We start from the raw sequence: 23109 nt of genomic DNA, 5'->3' as shown, positions 1-23109 counted from the left end.
ATAGTCCTACCCCACCCGTACGTTTAATCAACATGCCCTTTCAACGCCAACAACAATGCCAAACATGTCTAAAACGTCCCCCATCTCTCCCATAGCATACCTCACATGTTGGAACAGCATGCCAGTCATCCAACCACAGCAATTAAGAGGAAAACTAAGATTACTGATACGGAGTTGGTGTAAGTAGATCATATTTCTCATCAAAGACACGCCGGTGTCATTTGCAGAAATGTCACCATCAGTGGCGTGTTTGATACCCGTCTAATTTCAGGCTACGCAAACAAAAATGTATTAGCTTCAGTTCATTTTAACTGATCAAAACTCCCTTAAGAACCTAAGGAGCTTTGCTTTCCTCACCCTTCATTTCTTTCATCCATGGTTAAATATGTAAATAAAATGTCTAAAGTCATTCTTCAAAGGGGAACAAAAGAAAAAAGGGGGCTGAGGGAAAAGACAGCCATAAAATTCCTCCGATTCTCCATAACATTAGCCAGAGGGGGGCCAGCTTCCAACCAGAGCCTAGCAGCAGGGGAGCAAGCTCGCTCCATAGAATCACACATCACAAATCCCACACACAAAAAAAATAAAATATCTTTTCAGCTTCAGCCATCAAAGGGCCCCCTCCCCTTTCACTTTATTAGTTACAGAATTATCTCACAGTTGCTGATTTCTCAGAGATGGCGGAGCTGCGCTGCTTTTCTTCATCACACTGTTATGGTTGCAAAGATGAGATAAAGTTGGTGTGTGTGTGTGTGTGTGTGTGTGTGTGTGTGTGTGTGTGTGTGTGTGTGTGTGTGTGTGTGTGTGTGTGTGGTGGAGTGTGTGTTGTGTGTGCCCTTGCCTGCGTGTGTCATGCACATGTGTGTGTAGAAATTGAGCTATAGGCGGGGGCTGTATATGAAACGGGGTAAAAAAAAATCATAAAAGAGGCTGTAGTTGCTGCAGAGGCTACAGATGCTAAAGAGTGAACAGGCCTGATGATTCCTCCCTTTTCTTCTCACTTTCAAAGAGATACCATCATGACCAGCTAAACAATCATGAAAGGGAGGGACGCAGAAGGAGAGACAGGAGCGAGAACTGAACAAAGGCGACGAATTACCACAAACCAGTAGACTGTGTCTTCTTATTAGACTCTGTGACAGTATTATCTTGTCAGCTTCATTACACCAAAGGCAGCGATAATAAGGGCAGATATTTGCTTTAAAATATGCCAGACAGGGTTTCCTGAAAGCTGGATGATCGGTAAATGAAGAGCAGAATCGGCCGCGGCTCTGGGAACGCATTGATGTTACATTATTCTTCTTCACATTAAAGCCGTCATCTCTTTTTGTTCTACTCCTACACATCAGCTCCCTAATAAAAGTCTAGTGGAGAGGGAGGGACAGAGCAGGCATGTCAGCTGTTGTCCTTGTCTTTGTGAGGGGTCACAGTATATGAAATGCATGCTGCTTCTGCATCTGGGCTTTTTTTTAACAAAGGGAAATGGTTTGCATACAATTATGAGTTTCCCACCAAAATTATTATAACTCAACAGAGAAGGTTCAAAAGGCTAGAAATCAGACAGCGTGGCAGCCAAAGATATGACTTACAGACTAGGGAACAGATTAGCAGCTGAACATTACGTATTACTTTTTCACTCCAATCGAAGGGATAATACGTTGGCAGTAAACATTGCTGCTAATAACTGATACATTCACATTTGTAACTCTAACAGCCTATCGACGCCTACAAAACGTGTCGTAGTTACAAACAAGTAGACCGGCAGGCCAGTGACCACAATTCAAGACTGTGTTTCAACATTTGTGTGACACCACTGGATATTACCAATACATCTATATACAGAAACAACTAAAAAGGTCCATTGCCATTGATCCCCAAAATGATAGTCTGTATCATTGTTCCCAAAACAGCATGACTGTTGCAGTGTACACTTGAAAGGGATAGAGGACCTTCATCACATGCTCGAAGTCTGGTTAGATTTAGACTTATCTAGGCATTTAGGTGGTGATTCAGTCTTGTGATGTTAAGAAGGTGACGTGCAATGACGCAAAATAAAGATAATTGATAATTTCCCTCAAATGCATTCAAACTAAAGTAACAAAGGAAGAGAGTACAGTTTTCTCTCTTCAAATTACTGCTCCTGACTTCCTCCTTTGCAGATCACTTCAGCCGCTAGAGGTCACCACCTGACTTCAAGGAACGAAAAAAACAGTCATAATAAACCGCTTTCCCAGTCGACCTATATGGTTGTTTTTCTGATGCGGATGGCCTGGATATTTTTGATGAAGGACCATAAAGTTTTTTATCATTTGTTAACTTGACACCACAAGATTTTTTTAACGAGACCTCAAGACATCTCCAGCTTTGTTTTCGGGCAACCACACCAGTTTTGACATAAAACATGATCTTTTCCTGACCCTTAACATGTGGTTTTTGTGCCTTAATGTAACCAGAACATAGGCGTAGTGTTGAAAATTGGACTTAAAGAAACGTCAAATTTCAGCACAAAGAAATGTAAAGTCTCAACATGGCTGTGGTTTGCAGAAACCTACATCGCCAAACATTTATTGAGTGACAAGCATTTTCTCCTCAACTTTGGACCAACAGCTTCAAACATTAACAGCTGGATAAAATCTGAGAAGCACACACTGCATAGGAGTAGGGTATTGTGTTCATAAGTGTATTCAAACCCTATATTTATGCTCCTGCTGCATACACTGAGTGCTAACAGCTGAAATGCCACCACTAAGATATGCTGTGCTTAAACCATTTAGGCACGCTGGTGCCAGGTTTCTCATCTTGCCCGGGCACATTTCTGAAATAGTTCTAAAAGCACTTTAGTGACCCTTGTAAAAATGTACTAAAAGCACTCCTGTTTACTTCTGATCAGTGTTGCAGCCTTGATGAGGACCATGGCGGAGTATAAATGTCACCACCACACACTTTTTACAAGGTAATGTGAGTGAGGTCTGGAGGATCTCACACAAAGCCATACACATAAAAATGGCCTCTTAACCTGTTCGTCTCTCCCCCTTCTTCTCGTGAGCAGACTGACGTAACATGTAACCAAGATGGGTTTCTTGTGCATCGTCAGGGTTTACTAGTGCTGTTTATCCCAGCATTCTGTGTATTGATGAGTTGTCTTTGGTTTATTTTATGACACACTGTGACTTTGTACTGCTGTGTCTTTTGTAGGCCGTCTCGCTGCAGGAATTGTTTCGCTTTAACAGGCTAATAAAAACCCATCCATCCATTCATTTTCTCAAGCACTTATCCTGTCCAGGGTCACAGGGGGCTGGAGCCGGTCGCATGCAAGAGACAGGATGTATACAGGGAAGTTTAACACAGGGCTAGCACATATATATTCAGTATAGCATCCATACTCACAGCAAGATGGTCATTTGACTGAACCTAAATGTCTTTCTGTGCATACACATATTCTTTACTCAACCCAGGTAAAAGCTTCATCAAGAGAAAAACTTGCTTTCGAGAGTAGAAAATGAGTGAACCAACTAAAGTGCAATAAACGATCAGGAAAACAAAGTCTTATGATGCACAAACAACACGGTTCTAAATCTGATCTAGAGATTTACAGTCACATTGACGAGGAGTACTATTATCAAGATCTTTTTAAATTTGACTTCAACTCAATTTCAGGTCCTTCTGTAGATTATTCCAGGAATTTTGAGCAGCATATTTAAAAGGTATCCAGCCTAATACTGGTCTAACTCTGGGGACCAACATCTGTAGAATATTGTTAGCGTGCGGGCCATATTGAATTCGGTTTTTACATACAGATAAGAAAAAATCAGCCCAAAGAGATTATACAGAAAAATCTCTGTGGACATTGCAGAGAGATGGCCGTTTTGGCAGCAACATACAGAGTATAGTGGTGTGGGGAGTTGGAGTGTGAGCAGAAAGTAGAGCGCTTGAAGGAGACCCACATATGAGGTCAACTATCTAAATATTCTTCCAGCCACCACTGATTCATGTGCAATCGTAAGAAATTATTTTAAAATAACACAAATCACTATTCAGGCAACAGTTGGGCCGCTTGTAAGTACCTTGTTCTCCACTGAGTTGGACAAGATATTATTTGGAGAATGTTCATCGTCCGATAAATTGGATCTTATTAAATTGTAAGAAGGAGTATTTACGGGTGCATTTGTGATATCGCTCCCAGCTGATCTAAAGTAGAGCCTGACTGATACTTGAAATATGGGGCCAATGCAGGGAGTAACTGAAGGGAGTAATAGATTCTGTTTTCAAGCGATACAGTGGATATATTGGCCAGTATTTTTAACACATATAACACATATACACATGTCAAATTATCAAACACTTAGATAGGTCTGTAATGGAAGCAGGAGATTTTACATTTGAATGATAAATTGTCTAAGAATGACATCAGTGCACTGAAACAACAAACTAATTAAACAATACACAAGCATTCTTTTGTGCATTATGCTCTGTAAAAACATGGTACTGCATATCGGACAATATATGCAGCATTTAGATACAGATAGCTCTGTGTTCCGTGAAAAGTCATATGGGCCAAAACTCACGACATTGCTGTGACGGTTCATTTATGGCTTAACTAGAGAAATGGACGCCAGGCAAAGTGATGAAAATACTAAAACTGTCACTGTGAGACATGGCAATTGAAGACTCACAGCAATTTACTAACAATTTAGTAAAAGGAATGGAATCTCATATTTGTTTACTGGATCACTTCCTTAATTGGAAAAGACAGGATGTGACTGCAAAGTGCTGTTGAGTTTTACACTATGATAAAATTAAATAGAACACACACTGATCCTACATTATTTATGCCATCATTATAAATGAATCTTGCTTCTATTAACATCAGAGTTTCATACAGACTGACAAACACTTTCTTTGTCAACCGAATAAAACTGTTATTTTTCATTTTTCATTTCAGTTGTCTTCCTGTTGTTGTTATGTGTGTGAATATTGAATGCCAACTTGCCTACTAATAAATGAATAAAGCCTATTCAGTTGAACTAAAGTGATAAACCCATCAGAATCTTTTACTCACAATCAAAAGTTCCATCTCATTTACGTGTGTGTGTGTGTATATATATATTATTACATATCACATTATATAGTATTATTTAAAGGGAAAATTTTACTCATCTCCATATTACACTATACATCAGCATTCACTATGCAGGCATGATTTTGAGAGGTTTGGTATAATCATCATATTTTAGTTTTAATATACTAGAAATCACTATGGAGGATTCCAGTCAGTCTACAGGAAGTTGTCAATGTCAATGATGAAAAGTAACAAAGTAAATGTTTTATCAAGTACTGTACACAAGGACAAATCACTTTTGTAATTGCTACTTTTGTACTGCTGATTTTTTCTTAAACTCAAAAACATTTCAGGATTATGTTATTATATTTACGTTACTACATTTATTTGATAGCTGTTACAAGTAACTTTGCAGGATGAGATTTCACACAGAGAAAAACACAACATATGGTGCATTTGTATTGAGTAAACTATTAAAACAGCATATAATGCAGTTAAAATCAGCTCAGTTGAACGCTGCTTGGATGTTAATCAAATAATCAGAATAATACCTTTATGTTGCTTGTTTTTACTAAAAGCGCTTTATTTTAACAGTGAAATGTCATTCTTTTTACCCAAATACTTATTCCAGCCCCTGGAGAAAAGCATGAGCTCTGTTTGTGCCGCCATGCTTTTTCAGTCCTGTCTGTCTGTGCAGAAGGGAGAAAACTGAACCAACTTTCATATGAATTCTCTCATTATTTTTTGGTGTATCCTTAGTTTGAGTGATAACATATACTGTATGAAGTCTGTAATGCAAAATGGAAGGTTGCACTGGTCCAAAACGAAAGAAAAAATGTATGTGTTGTTAATTGCACAAAAAGCATGGACTACAGTCATGCAAACTTTAAATGTTCTGTTTTTCCTTATTCGTCTCCTATTTCAAGGAGGTAAAATGAATTCTAAACATTTCGGAAAGCAACACAATGGGGTCATTAATAAATATGACTCATATGTGCAGTGAAATCATGACTTGTATCCAAAAGCTGTGGTTTTGGTGCGTCTGGACCGGTACCGCCTGTGAGCCATATTGCGCAACATTCTGGTTATCTCATAAAACGTGTCTTCGTCCTGCTGTAGTTTAAGTTTGTGGCTCAGCACAAACAAACAGAGAGAAGGAAGTTCACTGTGAGCCTTTGAAAGTGCTGTAATGAACAAGCTGTTCCGCACGATTTGAAAATAATCCGCGTGTCAGTGTCATCTTTCTTATGCAAAGTAGCTGTCTTTGAAGGCGGATCTTTTGGCAGGTTAGACCGGGACGGAGGCTCCGACCAGCTCAGACGAGCGCTGCCACCAAACGCATCGACTGCCTGCAGACGGGAGGAGCATAATCCTGCATTTCTGGGACACATTTGTTGCCACCACCGAGGATATTTATTGAACTTTATTTTTCGCTGATTAACTAACTATTTCGGCGCCTCGCGTGCAGCCGTCCCCGCCGCGTAAAGGACCGGAGGACATTTATTTTTGTTTCTTTTTTCCAACTTGTCGCACCAGGACTGAAATCGCGCTGCTTTGCACACACAGATGCTCATGAAAAGTATCAGAAAGCGAGAGTCGTTTGGAAACATGACGGGAACAAATCGGAACACATGATCCTTCAGTTTCACTCTCAGCGGACCGACATGCGACGCGCAAGAGGCTGAACAAGTAGCTCCAACACTTCAGAGACAAACTGAGCGCATGAAAGCATGGACCTGAACGCACGCTACTCCCAACGAGAAAGCATTTTCGGATCATTGCGGGATTTATGTTTTTAATAAACTCTCCAAACCTAAAATGAGGAACTGGTGGTCTTGCAGCAGATAGTTCTGTAAGTTTTTCAATTTATCTGACGGAGGAAGAGCAGCCAGGTTTGACTTTTTTTAATGAAAGAAACCTGAGTGTTGTTGGCGGTGGTGAACATTTGGCCTAATTTTTTCTTTAAATCAAGAGGACACAATGATTTCATCTATTGAACTGAGCCTCATCTCTGTGCTGCTGGTTCTCTGGAGCAGTGGGGGATCAGCCATCAGCTCAATAGACCCGGACTGGTCAGGAGAGGGGAGATGTCAACAGATCAACATCCCCCAGTGTAAAGACATTGGCTACAACATGACTCGCATGCCAAATCTTATGGGCCACGACGACCAAAAAGAGGCAGCGATAAAGCTGCAGGAGTTTGCGACGCTGATACAGTTTGGATGTCACAGTCATCTCAAATTTTTCCTGTGTTCGCTGTATGCACCCATGTGCACGGAGCAGGTTTCCAACCCAATCCCAGCATGCAGAGTGATGTGTGAGCAGGTCAAACTGAAATGTTCACCTATCTTGGAGCAGTTTAGCTTCCCCTGGCCTGACTCTCTGGACTGCTCCCGGCTGCCAACCAAAAACGACCCAAACAACCTCTGCATGGAGGCACCAAACAATGGCTCCGACGAGCCTCCCAAAGTCTCCCACACCCAGCCTCCTGACTTCAGGCCACAGCGGCCTCTGAGCGGGCAGGATTTGCACCTTAAGGACAGTGGCAGCAAGCAGACCTGTAGCAATCCTGGCAAGTTCCACTTTGTAGAGAAAAGTGAGTCATGTGCCCCTAAATGCTACTCCAAAGTGGACGTGTACTGGAGTCAGGGAGACAAGCAGTTCTCCCTGGTGTGGATAGCCATCTGGTCCATCCTCTGCTTTGTCTCCAGCGCCTTCACTGTGCTCACTTTCCTCATAGACCCACAGAGATTCAAATATCCCGAGAGGCCGATCATCTTCCTCTCCATGTCCTACTGTGTTTACTCTGTGGGCTACCTCATCCGACTCTTTGTGGGGGCTGACAGAATAGCCTGTGACAGAGACAATGGGGTCCAGTATATTATCCAGGAGGGTCTGGAGAGCACCGGCTGCACTATTGTGTTTCTCATCCTGTATTATTTTGGCATGGCCAGCTCCCTCTGGTGGGTTATCCTGACCCTCACATGGTTCCTGGCTGCAGGGAAGAAGTGGGGTCATGAGGCCATTGAAGCCAACAGCAGCTACTTCCACCTGGCAGCGTGGGCCATCCCCGCCGTCAAGACCATCATGATTCTGGTTATGAGGAAGGTGGCGGGGGACGAGCTGACGGGCGTGTGCTATGTGGGCAGCATGGACGTCAAAGCTCTCACAGGATTTGTTCTCATTCCTCTCTCCTGCTACCTGATTATCGGCACCTCATTCCTGCTGTCGGGCTTTGTGGCCCTCTTCCACATCCGGAAGATCATGAAAACAGAGGGAGAGAACACAGACAAGCTGGAGAAACTGATGGTTCGCATAGGAGTCTTCTCTGTGCTCTACACTGTCCCCGCCACCTGCGTCATCGCCTGCTACTTCTATGAGAGGCTCAACATGGACTACTGGCGCATCCTGGCAGGGGAGCAGAAGTGCGTAGACAGCAGCGGGCCGGAGTCAGATGAGTGCGTCATGAAGACGTCCATCCCTGCTGTTGAGATCTTCATGGTGAAGATCTTCATGCTGTTGGTGGTGGGCATCACGAGCGGCATGTGGATCTGGACCTCAAAGACGCTGCAGTCTTGGCAGAATGTGTTCAGCAGAAAGCTGAAGAAGAGGACGAGGGGGAAGGCTGCCAGTGTGTTCACCAGCAGCAGGCCTTACATCAAACCTCACCCATCTCTCAAAGGGCACAGTACTAAGTATGAGCCTACACGGCCTCCTCCGACATGCGTCTGAGCTGGCTCTCTTTGTATAAACCCAAAAATACGTGTAAAGCCCTTACCTAAACGAGACTTTGTAATCAGAGTGCCATCAAAAGAATTAAGGTTTATGTTTTATTTATGCAAACTCCATTGAAGACCATGAAATGTGGGGTTTTTTTGTATCTTGAGCCATCTCATGCAACAAGAGCTGCCTTTGTTTGAGGAAAAAAATCTGCTACTCCTGGATTCACTTATCCTATTGAGGAACTTGGTTGAGGGGAAAAAAAAAATCGTATTGTTCCCGAGACAAAAAGAGTGGAATAAACCATTTGGATGTGCCATGGGGTTACTTGAATAATGTGCAATAGATGTTTTCCTCACAGGCAGAAAAAGACACTTGTACTGTTAGTGACAGATTACAGACAATAAAAGGACCCCACAGACAATGGAGGCGAATGGTCAGAGAGATGAGTGTTGTGTTTGGAGGCTTTTTAATGGAAATTGAGGCAGTGTCATATATGTTTGAACTGGTGTGAGAGCAGCTGTTGAGAACTGCCCATTATGAGGCAAATCCATGCCATAAATTAATCAAGCACTCATTATTGAAAAGTTATTTGTACACACAGTTGAGTTTTCCATTGTTTTGTCTTTTGCTGTTTTATAGCACAAGGGAACGTTTGTATATATTTCTAAAAACGTCAGATTTTATAGAAAAATTAATAAAACGTTCTAGTTTTAAATGTTTGTAAAGCTGCAATCGTGTGCTGCGACTATGTGTTCTTCCCTCCATTCTCATCCAGCCGCATGAAGCTTGTCCTTTTATTACTGCAGCACTTCTGCTTTTCCACGCTTGCGGTTTATCTGCAGACAGTCATTTTAATACATCATAAAAATCTAAATCATTAACCTCAATTTGTGAATATGATGGTATGTCAGGGCTAGGTTTTCACAGTGTGTTTGGCTTTCAGAATAACTTCTGACAAAAGAGACATTTTACTAAAGCAATAACTGACTGGTTTTATGATTATTTCAGAACAGCTCATAAATGTAACACATACTTTATTAAGTCAACACAGACCCGAAGCATTATTATCAGTATCTTATTCCTTAAATGTTAACAATAACATGACAATGGGATGTTTACGTGTGTCCCTTTTTATTATAGACTTTAGGAGACTGAAAGCAAATTAAAAAAAACGTCTTACTCAAGTGAAAGTTAAGATATCATGGTAAAATATTAGTCAACTATATGAAAGTACTTGAGTAAAAGCCTTAAAGTACCATATATTAAATGTACTTAAGTATCAAGAATAAGAAACTGAATTCTATATATAGCTACATGTTTCTACAGTATATAATGAGTACTAAGGGTTGACTAGGTGTTACCCTGGCCAATGCTGTTTTCAGCAATTTTACAATTATTGGAATCTGTGTTTTTTTTTAATCCAGTTGCCAATGAATTAACATGAACGTGTGCTGCATTACCTGTGATGCAGCATGTAATCTGTAAAGTAACTAGTAACTTAATGTAGCGAGTAAAATATAAAATCTTTGCCTCCAAAATCAATTTTTGATATCTTGGCACCATCTTTATCTTTTGTTTATAAATATTTATAAGGAAATAATGGGAAATGTGTGCCTATACCTATGCATAGATGTAGTGCAGTGTTGTAAAAGATTACCCAAAAGTCATACTTGAGTGAAATACATGCATTTACATACATATATATATGTGTGTGTATATATATGTGTAAATGTGTGTGTGTGTGTGTGTGTGTGTGTGTGTGTATATATATATATGTATATATATATATATATATATATATAAATATATATATATACATATATATATATATATATATATATATATATATATATATATATATATATATATATATATATATAGATAGATAGATAGATAGATAGATAGATAGATAGATATATATAGTCACATCCAATATTCGGCATTCTGATAATCTGAGTCAGTATTTTTATATCTGACCGCAAATGAAATAAATTAATTTCAAAGAGGGGTGCTTTGGCTCTGATAGAGCATGCAATCTGCAAAGTAATTAGTAACTAAAGTTATTATATAAATGTAGTGCTGTAAAAAGCACAGTATTTGCCTCCAAAATGCAGTGGAGTGGAAGCAATACTCAGAGTACCTCAAAATTGACTTAAGTACAGAACTTGAGTAAATGTACTTAGTTACCTTCCATCACTGAATAGCAGCATCTCTATTCTTTTTTTTTTTTGGATGTTTTATTCGGAAACAATTTGACATTTGTGATTGAATTTTAAATCCCATGTTAAGTTGGGAGTGATTTTAACACTTTAAAGTTTATTCCTGTGAAATTATCAAAACATTTTTTTTTCAGGTTTGGTTACAATTTTGCAAACAAAATCCATACTATATTTGATGGGGGAAAAAACTTTTCATAGTCATACAGCGCAAAACGAAGATGGCAATGTCATCCAAAGAACAAATTAACATTTGCTGGTTGTGTTTGACTAAATGTCCTAGCTGCAGTCTACATCAGAGTTCTGATAACCTGTCACTGTCTTCATGCTGGATATTTCCATAACCCTCTGTATAGTTTTTCACCTCAACTAAAGTGGATATACAACTTTATTTAAATCCAATCTCATCTTGTACCCCCCTTAATCACCCTTCCTTGCTGTGTTGCATGTGTCGGTGTGTATCAATGAAGGGGTTATACAATAATCCAGCTGTCCTTCAGGACAGGATTAGACCATTTAAAGGGAAGAGGATTGGCTGCAAACCCAAAAATACAGAATATCAGTCATCTCTTCTTATCTTATCAGCAGGGCACGGTGGCATTTCTAAAGACACATCTGGCCAGGATTTGAAGTAGTTACATATTGACTGAAGTGGCTTTTTAAAGCGTGAACAGACTGAATACATTGTGTGGTGTCCTGAGATGTTTGGTGTTAAATGATCCTTACACCGTCAACAGTTTTAAGGTACACACATCGAGAGCAACAAGTCTGGTCTTGACTGTTAGCAGCACAGAGCTGTCAGAGCAACAGGAGAACATGGATACTTAAAAGTCATTTACAAGTACAGTATCTCAACCTTTTAGGATGGAAACACATGCAGTGATGGAAGGTAACATTTACTTAAGTACCATTCTTGAGTACTGAGGTAGTTGTCTTTACTTGAGTGTTACCATTTTCTTTATTACTTTATTATTTTATTACTTTATCTTCCACTTCTTAACATTTTGGAGGGAAATATTGTACTGTTTACTTAATGATGTAATGTAACTAATGACATTTACTCAAGTACTGTGCTGAAGTACAATTCAGAGGTTGCTGTACTTTACATCAGCTACTTCATACTTCTACTCCACTACATTTTGAAGGCAGAATTTTGTAGTTTTTTCAACTTTATTTACCATAGAAACTTTTAAGTTTCTTTGCAGGGCAAAAGTAGCACATTTTAAAATGAATTTATCTCTAAGTGGATTAAAAAAACAGCAGATTCCAATAATCAGAAAAATACTAAATATCTTTATTTTATAATCGCTCAACCCATACAGTATGTACATACAGGTACATGTATATGTATGATATAAAAAGTATTATTTACTTTTACTTGAACTTTTATTTTTGATATTCGAGTATATTTATATCAGATACTTTAAGACTTTTACTCAAGACTGTCACTTTTAAATAATTTCCCAGTATTTGCCAAAGTAATATTTTAACATATCATAACTTTTGGTTTTTGGGGGTATTTTTTACAACACTGTTTTAGCTCCACTACTCTCATTGCCACTTTTATTGTTACTTTTCAGATTGCATGCTGCATCAGAGCCAAAGTAATACAATTTTAGATTAAGGTTTTCCTTTTTTTTTTTTTATCTGCAATTGAACAGACAAACAAACAAACAAAAAACAATACAACACCGATGAACAGAAATATACTAAAAATCTAATCAGATAAATTGCCAGGATCAGTTGATCAATAATAGTAAGCATACATGTAAATATATGCATAAATGTACTTAACTTTTACTTGTCCCTTTATACATAAGTAAATTTGATGCAAAAAAAAACTAAAACTTTCAATGGTGTTAAGATCCTAATATGAAAGGGTAAAGCTATAGTTTTCCAGGCTTTGGGAGGTACTACCACATGTGTGAAAAAGTAGTATAAAGCCCTTTGTGGCTGCTGAGGAAGCTGCATGTAATCTGATGGATTGCCTCCAGTGATGTTGCTCTGTGACCAAATTGCATTGTTGATAATGTGGGCACCAAGTTTTGAAAAGCAGTCCGCTAGTTTAGCAATGCAGTCTTTTAACACTGTTTGATGCGTTATGGAGGGTGAACAATCATCAAACTCAGTACAGCAGAACCGGAGAGATTTTTTTATTTTTATTCTACCCAATTTATTTTTTCTTTTCAAAACCAGGCACCTACATCACCCATAATGCAACTCAGCCACTGAGTGACAATTCATCAAATTACGTGCAGCTTCCTCAGCAGCCACAAAAGGCTGTATACTACTTTTGCGAACATGTAGAAGAAATCCCCAAAACCTGTAAACACATCTTGACACCTTTAATTGACTGACCCCCTGTACAAAGTGTCCCTCTGCCAGGCATATTCACATTATCACAGAACAACTGCACACACAAAAATTGATGTATAATTTATTTTTTTCATTAATTTCTTGTATTCGTTTTGCCTGAAACACCACAGACCCCACTTTGGCCAGCCCTGCTTTACAACAAATAAAATGTGACTTCTATTGACAGCTCAGGTTGGGCACTAACCCAAAGTGTTAGTATTTGACAATCTGAAGATTTGAGTCAACAATCAACCATATTTCTCCAGGAAGTGAGCTTTACATAGAATACAAACATGTACATACAACAAGTACTTTTATTACCAGATGCTTAAAGACTCAAGCACTACTCATATGAGTGGCTTTCACTTTTACCATGTTAATATATTTAACACTATATCTGACTCAAGTGTAACTTTTGGTTAGACTGATCACATGTAGGAATAGTGACAGGTTAGTAAGCATAAGAATGAAATTATGCTTTTTAGTATTTGAAAAAAAAGGTTCAGTTTTGTAGTATAGGCCCTTTGTTGCCTTTATCAGCCTTACTTTCAAATCCTTTTTGAGAGTTAAAACCTATGGCAGAGTCCTCTCTGGTCTAATAAAGTTTCAGAAGTGTAGTAATGCTTTTTCCCGGAGGGCATTCAAGTTCCAGCGTCAACCCAACCCGTTTTAACAGTCAAAAGCACATGACTCACAACCTTTATGTGGCTGAATCAAAGTCAGCCACTGTCTATTGATACTCCGAGTTGCGAGAAAGGTGTGAGTGCTTCTGAGAGCTTCAACAGAGGCCACCTGGATAACAGCCCCTGAGGTGTGTGGGAAGGCTGTAAATATAAATGACAGTTACCACCCCCCTCCAGGGCTTCTTCAGCCAAGCAGCCTTCACTTCTCTTCTTCTCCTCTCTTCAAAGGGAAAAATCCTGCTCAGAGCAAGGGCAAAGTATTTCTAGCAAGAAAGTTTTTTTAATTTATTTATTTTGAAAATCAAACTGAACTGTATGTTTTACTGGATTTAGGCCTTTAAAAGTATAGATCTTATTTCATCCGATCACAGTTTATCCAGCCAAGCGTGTCTGGCAGCAGACCGAAACATCTTTCGTCTGCTATTGCTGATCAAGTTCTGTTCTTTGTGATGGCATGTTTAACTGGCAAACTGGGGAAACCCACCACAACCATGTGACTAACGCTGATGAATCTCAGACACACAAATTCATAAACTCCACCGGAATGAATGCCGTCACCCCACACCCATCTACTTCCTGTCTCTCATTCCCTCTGCTATGCCCGGCAGGAGAAGAGGAGGCTGTGTTTCCTTATGATGTTTTGGCAAAAATGAGCCCCTGCCTGTGATCGGTGTTGTTGAAACGGCATCAGACCGATGATAATCACTAGATTTAATTCAATGTGACTGATGTGCCAGCAGGCCAGGACATTCAGCTTTTAACACTCAAAAATTGAGCTGATGTTGAGTGAGTTTGTGGAGTAAAACACGAAATAAAATGACGGGACAATTAAGCCTCGTCTGCATGTCAAAGGCTGATTTCGTCACTCATCAAGCCCTTAAATCTATGCCACAGTAACAATAAATGACTCCCCCCTTTTCTCCGTGCCATGTTATTGTTTCTAAGGCTGTGGAGGAACCTGTGTACCTTTTCTTTGTTTGCTGATGTTGCAAGCAGTCATAAAGTTCTTTGACACGGTGACATAAATCAAGTTGCAGGGATGACTGGCGGCTGAGGCAGCTCCTCTTTGATCAGGCTTTGTGGAGACGCCCCATGTCCTCATCCTCAGCTGCTCCAGCAGCACCTGTTTACCAGTTCAGGCCTGTCTGTTTGGAAAGCAGTGCTTAGCCTCTCAATGTCATAGACTCATACATGACACACACAACATACACACAAAGGAATTTTGCTTGTGCTTGGGGATGGGTGGGTGTCTTCCAACATGTATGCTCCTAATGCGCTACACCATACTGATTCTTGGCACTCGTTCCTCTTATTAGACAGCTGCTCTAAATGTAAATCTGTCGCCTTTTGGAGAGCTCTGCCTCCTTTGGCTGTAGTAGCAGAGAAGAAAAATAGCTAGTACACCATGACAACTGAAACAGCTTTGTTGAAGCTGAAGAAGTAACATGGGGTAAAAGGGTTATTGATGAACAAACTTTACAGAGAGAGCTGCAAGTTTCACAGACCAAAGTGTTATCAGAGAATGCAATGAAAGCACTCTTTCATCCCTCAAGTTCTTCTGCTACATAAAGCCTGAGTTCTGAGGATTATGGTTGAAGGAGGTGTGGGTGGGCTTCAAGTTCTGAATCGATCTATGTAGCAAAGAATCTAGGGCAATGTAAGAGTACATTATATGTGCCCAATCTGCAGTTACAAGCGCTAACAGCTCATAGACACACACACACCTCAGTCTGCTGTGGAAAGCAGTTGTTCCCAGCCACTGCTGAAGGTGAGAGTAATTACATAAAAACCTGGCAACAATGAGTTTTCTGCCTGCGAGGCGGGGGCAGGGCACTTTTTCAAATGCATAATGAACCGCTTCGCAGGCCCTCTGCTGATCAAACAAGTGTTTGATAGTGGCTTTGGTTTGAAAGAGGACTGAATATGTTTATTTGCATGTGGAGAAGTGAGTGACTTTGAGGTGGAGATCAGGCGGATTAGTGTTAACTGACAGAGACCTGTGCAAACAGACACTCCCCCTGCATACAAGCAGGACAGCGACGCACTTCCCCACAGGACTAGTTCAACAGAATCAGACAGACCGGAGCATGGCGACTCCAGCTACTTTTCATGCATTGTTCTTTTTATGTCAGGCTCCTCCCATACTTTCTCTCTCTCTCTTTTGTTTTTGTTTTCGGTGCATGTAAAAGCATGAAAACTGATTGTTGGCACACCTCATGTGATAGAGATGAAAACACCAATAGCTGGCAGATACTCATCAAAGATATTTTCTTAGAAATCATTTAGAAAATCCCTTGATAAACACAATGTGCACTGTGAAACATACTGACATCAGATAACCATGTGCAAGACGATTTTAAAGAGTAGACACCAGACCACATTAAAATGCAACCGTAGATTAAGCTGCTTCATCATCTTCTCTTTCGATGTATACTTAATAATGTTTTTTTCTATTCCATTGCCAGACAAAACTGTCAACAGAAGCTGAAGAAATAACTATGAAGAACAAAGGCATTAATCCCCAAACCAATAGCACAACATTCTGGGAAAAGATCATTCACCTTCTTTCTGAGAGTTAGATGAGATGATCAATACCACTTTTAAATATTAAGCTGCCACAAGCACATAGCTTGAAGCCTGATAAAATGGATTTGATGGAGTTCACATGTGATGTGTCATGATGTGATGATGTGATCTCCTTAATCCATCTGCCTCTCAAGGTAACCTCTAAAGTCAGGATTTTGTTACTTTAAAGGAGCTCTCCTTTTTATTGGCCATACGTGAGCAGATTGCAACGGGACGTGAAAAATGAGATCTTCCCTGTCTCTCTCGGTTGAATGCACAAACCTGTGGATGATTTGTTGAAGTTGTTTAATGCTGCTGGACTGTCGATCTCTTTGAAAAGGACTCGGGTTGAATTATCGCCAGCAGTCCAAAGGATGTGACTGTATGTATGTTCTCCAGTGCCTCGTCTCGGTGCCTCTCCGCTAACAGAGAGCAACAGTAGCTAAAGTTAGTTTCGAAATGGTTTCCAGTGACATAAACCAACAACCAGCTACAAGCACAGCACAGGAGTTCCACAGAGCCCTTTTAAGAAAGAGCCAGGCTAGCTGCTTGGATGCTATAGTGCTGCAGGGATGACATATTGTCACATGACTTCAGTTTCACTCTCACTAGCTTCCCAATACACTGCACTATACACAATAGTTTCTCAAACTTTTCACACCATATGCCACCTCAGAAAATATTAGACTCTCCAAGTACAACTGACGTTAAAATACAGCAGCATAAGGCCTACTCTTTTTAGCTTATTGTTTTGTGGCGTTTTCTGCTATTGCTAGCAGGTGCTTTGGACACTTCAGCGGTGTTGCTTAAGCAACATAAGTGGCTAGCACTTGTGCTCAGTCCATCTTGCCACCACAGTTTGACTTAAGCTCGTAGCTAATCATGGATGATGTATGCATTTGCAATATGCATTAACATGGCTATGAAGTGGAATGAAACAAAAGTATTACAGGAAAGACAACATTTATTTCAAAAAATATTTCAGTCGAAGCATTGGAATTCAAAATACAACATTCTGCAGTGTGTTGACAGTATAAATGTATGTTTTTGAAATAATCTTGTATCGTAAAACAAAGCATGAAACCACAGACCTTATTTTAAGCGTTTAACCCATTTAAAAACTAATTGACTGATCGGTTTATAGACTAATTCCTGAAGCAATCGATATGTAGTAATACTGCAAAGCTAAGATGACTGGCTGCTGGTTGTATAGTTGGTGTGCAAATGCCAGAGTAGTATCACTCTCCTCATCTTATTCTGTAAGAAAGGGAATTAGCTCATTTCCAAACATTTCAAACTATCACATTTTTTTTTTTGTCAAGAACATCAAGTAAAACGCAATGCTGACGTTCTCTGCCGCCACAAAGACGGATATGCAACATTCAGCACAACACCGTCAGATGTAAGGAAGAAGTAGTACAAGGAGCGCTGGTACCCATGCGCTGCAACGTGACTGAGGAAGCGAGAGATTGTGTGGCTAGAGGGATGTGAATCGTCTGGTGTCAGCTGGAAGCAAGGTTTCGCCATGGTGATTTAGCTGCAGACTCTAATCTACCACCTTCCTAATCCACACTGCTCTCATCATTTTAAAACACAGCTGAATCAAAGGGGCAGCTTTCTTTTGTCAGCGGACACTCTCATATATACAGCCCTGCACATATATAGGCTGGTTGTGTTGACTGATTGTCTTTGAAATTCAGTATGCTTCAGAAAATCAATGAGATTCATGTTAAGTGTACTACTGCATGTATATGTGGCTGTAAGCAAATGTGTACCAATGCTTCTTTTTGTCGTTTAAGTGGCGTTGTTCAGAAAATTTGATGTAGGCAGTGACAGCATTGGTGGAGCGAGCCGGAGAGAGCCACAACAGGAGACTGTCTACATGTGTATATATTTCTGTGTGTGACATTGCAGACACTATAGCTGCTATGGAGGCATAGACAGAGGGAGAGGGATGATGATGGATCTGGCAGGGCTCATGAGCACCGCTGGGAGAAAATGCCTGTGGTTCAAAGACGCTCTCAGCAAACTTAACAATGAAAGCTGGCACAGAGGGGGAGAACATGAAAGGAAGCTACACTATCATCTCTCACATAAACTTGGAGAAAACATCCTGGTCCTGCTGGCTGAATATAGTTTAAGCAGACATTTGACAATTTTTACATAAACTCAAGACACAGAGACACATAATAGCACTACTACTACTACTACTACTACCCATTTAATAATGAATTAGTAACACAACTTAATTACAAATTCTCACACCAGATCATTTTCGATGCCATCTATGTCTTGCTTGAGTTAACATTAGCAGTCTTGAAAGGATGGTTCCCCCCCAAAATCAATTATTTTATTAATCTTTTTATCCATCTAGATGTTTTTGGTGTGAGTTGATGGGTTATGGAGATGTTGGCCTTACAGATGTATGTCTTCTCTCCAATATTATGGAATAAGATAGCACTAGATGCACTTTTCTTTCAGGAAATCATGACCCGGTTTCTCAAGATAATCCACAGACTTTGTTGTGAGCAGTTTATGTTTGAACTTCTGCAAAACCACGGCAAAGAAGAGTGCATCTACTCATGAACAAGAGGCTAACTAACTAAGCTAACTAAACCGGCTAATGATAGTCCTACAGCTCACCTAAGAAGGACATTTACATGCCGTGCTCCCGTGAGAAGTTTGTAGGTGTAGTCTGGTAGAATGAAAAAAGTTATATACGCCAAACAGGCATAACATTACGACCACCTGCCTAATATTGTTGGTCCCCCTTTTGCTGCCAAAACAGCCCTGACCCGTCGAGGCATGGACTCCACTAGCAGCTGAAGGTGTCCTGGGGTATCTAGCACCAAGATGTTAGCAGCAGATCCTTTAAGTCCTGTAAGTTGCAAGGTGGGGCCTCCATGGATCGGACTTGTTTGTCCAGCACATCCCACAGATGCTCGATTGGATTGAGATGTGGGGTATTTGGAGGCCAAGTCATCACCTCAAACACATTGTTGTGCTCCTCAAACCATTCCTGAACCATTTTTTCTTTATGGCACGGTGCATTATCCTGCTGAAAGAGGCCAAAGCCATCAGGGAGTACTGTTTCCTTGTAGGGGGCACATGGTCTGCAACAGTGCTTGGGTAGGTGGTATGTGTCAAAGTAACATCCACATTGATGGCAGGACCCAAGGTTTCCCAGCAGAACATTGCCCAAAGCATCACACTGCCTCCGCTGGCTTGCCTTCTTCCCATAGTGCATCCTGGTGCCATGTGTTCCCCAGGTAAGCGACACACGCACACCCAGCCATACATGTGATGTAAAAGAAAATGGCTACAGCCCCCTACGCAACAAACTGCAATGCATTGTGTATTCTGACACCTTTCTATCAGAACCAATATTAACTTTTTCAGCAATTTGAGCAACAGTAGCTCGTCTGTTGAATTGGACCACACAGACCAGTCTTCGCTCCTCACGTGCATCAATGAGCCTTGGCCCACGACCCTGTTGTCAATAGGCGATTTGAGGGGAGATGATGGGGGTTGTCAGCAAAATGACCAAAATAACAGTAGACAACCTGGATGTGAGGCATATAGACATCCTGTTTGTACACCTACGAATGACCTTCTTCTCCCCAGCCTATGATCAGTGGGTCATGCCTTTGCCATAGTAGGATTCAGCATACATCCTGAAGAAATTGGCCACATCAACAGATGAAAAAAAACATTTGCTTTTAATGAACAACCAGGATGCAAGGCCTATCATTACAACGTGTTTTAAACAGGGGGTGAATACATGTTGCATTACATAACACTCCATTCACTGTTTTTAGTCATTCATGCAGTACTCCAAAGTTGATTCTGCTTCAACATTTTTACTCCAGTCAGCTGCTACTTGATTCACTGTATTCTGTCTGAATGGGGCCTTAGTCTAGTCTGTCTGACTTATCAATCCTTCATCTAACTGAGGTTGGTAAGAGTTGGAATTTATTGCACTGACCAGAGCTCTTAAAAGAGCAAAAAGAGACTGTTTGCCAGTCGCAGGTGAATCAAACAAGCCGAGTCCATCAGCCCTGTGGAAAATTAACAAATTGCTATCCTCTGATTGAACTCTCTAACTTTTTTACATTAAAAGATGGATCAAGTAGTATAAAACAAGTAGTACAATTATTTAAAGAACTTCTGTACTTCAGCTGATATATTTTTTAATATGAACACATGATGATAGCAGAAGGAAGTAAACCAAAAAAAATCATACCTTGTCTTTTCTTGCATTTGGTTTGCCCATAATAAGCTGTGGTGTTCAGTTACTTGGTATCCACATTGATAAGATTTGCAATTCAAAATCTCACTTTTACATAATGGTAAAATACAAAGCAACACAACTACATTGTTTGTCAACTTGCTCATGTTTATTCTGCTCAGGTTTTGGCCAAGTTCACTTCAGCATGCCCAGAATCCTTGCAGAGATTTTCTTTTTTCTTCGGGCATCAAGTTTATATGAGTGGGCATGCACAACACAGAACATGTGTTGCTCTACAGCAGTCCAAGACAAGGTCCCATTTTGCTCCCTGCTTGCTTTATGCAGTGACAAGACTGGAAGCAATTTGGGATAAGTATCGAGGAACAGTTGAGGAGATGATAAATGACTTTATTGTTGGGTTTTGCAACCGTATCTGATACCAGTGCATGTGTTCCTTTGAGTAATCAAGCTTTAGCATGGTAAAAAGAATCTTGGTTTCCTGGACGCTGGTGGCAGGCCAGATTGTCTGGTCCTGATAATAGTAATGGGAGTGATGGCAGCAGCAGCTAATCTGCACAGAGAAGGGGTCAGGGCCCACTTATCTGGCCTGAGTGGAAAATAACAGCCCACTTAAAGAGTGAGATCTGTGATTGCAGTATGACAACCCGACTATAGCACTATTGCCCCTCTGCAGCCTTTGTTTACATAGGTACTTTCGGAGTTTAGACCGTTTTTTTTTTTTTCATAGTGACATTTATTTCCTGAGCTTTTGATGTGGAACTTCTGGCTGCTCGAGGTTTGTTTATGTTCCTAAACGTGTCAACACTTGAATAAAAAACACTTGTATTTTTAGTTGCAATGGTTTAGGAAAGTAAAAATATTTATTTCATTGTACATGTCAAAGAGCAGATGTGAGCATAACTAGGACTTGCATGGCCAAATAAAAAAAACCTGATTGTAGTCCACGAAACAGCTGTCATAAGTACAAGACAGGCCCAAGCCAAAGGCATGCCATCGCGCTCTGTGATAATGGGTGTTGCACAAAAGCATGCAAACTATGTGTCCACATATTTACTGCACAACACCTGCGCGGCATGCTTATGAATGTTCATATTATAGTGTATCATAAGTGAGAGAACGGCTGACATGGAAATGAAGGACTAAATTTAGCTCCCTGTTTGATCAGAGCCTCGGGTCACAGACAACACTTTGAACCAACCAGGCCAGATTCACAAAACAACATGAAGACGAGTCTCTGTTCTTCTGCTCTTCAAAGGAAAGAAAGGAGCATTGCAGCAGACAACAAAATGTTCTATTAAGCAGGAAACACATGACTTGATGCGGATGGGGACTAAATTGATTGGTGCTGTGTTTTTTTGACATTACCAGGAGCTTGTTCACATCCTCTGTAAATGTGTTTGATCAAATACTTTATGGTGTCTGGTATAGAACGGATTTTTATCACAGTGGTTTGTACCCCCTCATCCACGTCAGATCCCAATCAAATACCTACTTACTATTCACATCCATCATAGCCTAACTCAGAAACACATGGAATTTTATCATAGAAAAATGAATGAATAAATTCAAGTTTGGTCCTGTGTTGTTGGCAAATGCTAGGCAACTCTGAGAAAAACAGAAAGCAATCTGTTCATTCTGCATCAACAATAATACCACTTGGACACACTAGGTGGAGGAAAATTATGTTTCCACTTCAGACCTCCGGTGTGGAGGAGGCACATAGTGGTAAGGTGGCAGATTGCAAAAAACGTATACTTCCGTATCTGTTAATTAATTCAACTGTGTATCATCAGTTTCTCTTGATTAATTATTTCAAATGTTTATTTTTAGTTAACCATCCACTCCATTCTTTTTGCTAACTCTTTAAAATGTTTCCTGTCCTAGCACACAAATTAAACCTTTTCATTGGTGACTTTTGGCAAAATATGTCAGCTATTTCAATCAATCAGTTTGATGAGTGATATTTGTAGCTAACCTAAGCTGTAGCTCAGCAGGTAGAGCAGGTTGGCTAGTGATTGGAAGGTCGCTGGTTTAAATCCCTGCTCTGGGCTGAGCTGAGCTGCATATCGAGGTGTCCTTGAGCAAGATACTGAACCCCAAATTGCTCCTGATGTGCGGTTGACACCTTGCATGGCAGCCTCTGCCATCAGTCAGGGCCCTGCGGTGAGCTGGCAACTTGTCCAGGGAGTACCCTGCCCTTGCCCAGAGACAGCTGGGATTGGCTCCAGCAAAAAACCCTGCAACCCAATAAAAGGGATC

The 23109-nt window shown here is 40.4% G+C and overlaps 1 protein-coding gene across 1 annotated transcript; it reads left to right on the top strand.

The window, feature by feature from the left end:
- Nucleotides 1-6193: 6193 nt before the first annotated feature.
- fzd10 (frizzled class receptor 10) lies at nucleotides 6194-9514 on the top strand. The gene has a single exon (XM_030418312.1). It carries the CDS (start codon nucleotides 7040-7042, stop codon nucleotides 8789-8791), a length of 1752 nt encoding a protein of 583 aa, XP_030274172.1. The 5' UTR covers nucleotides 6194-7039; the 3' UTR covers nucleotides 8792-9514.
- The last annotated feature ends 13595 nt before the right edge of the window (nucleotides 9515-23109 follow it).

Source organism: Sparus aurata, chromosome 5 (assembly GCF_900880675.1).
Source record: "Sparus aurata chromosome 5, fSpaAur1.1, whole genome shotgun sequence".
Classification (NCBI taxonomy): domain Eukaryota; kingdom Metazoa; phylum Chordata; class Actinopteri; order Spariformes; family Sparidae; genus Sparus; species Sparus aurata.
This window is presented reverse-complemented; position numbering and strand designations above follow the sequence as displayed.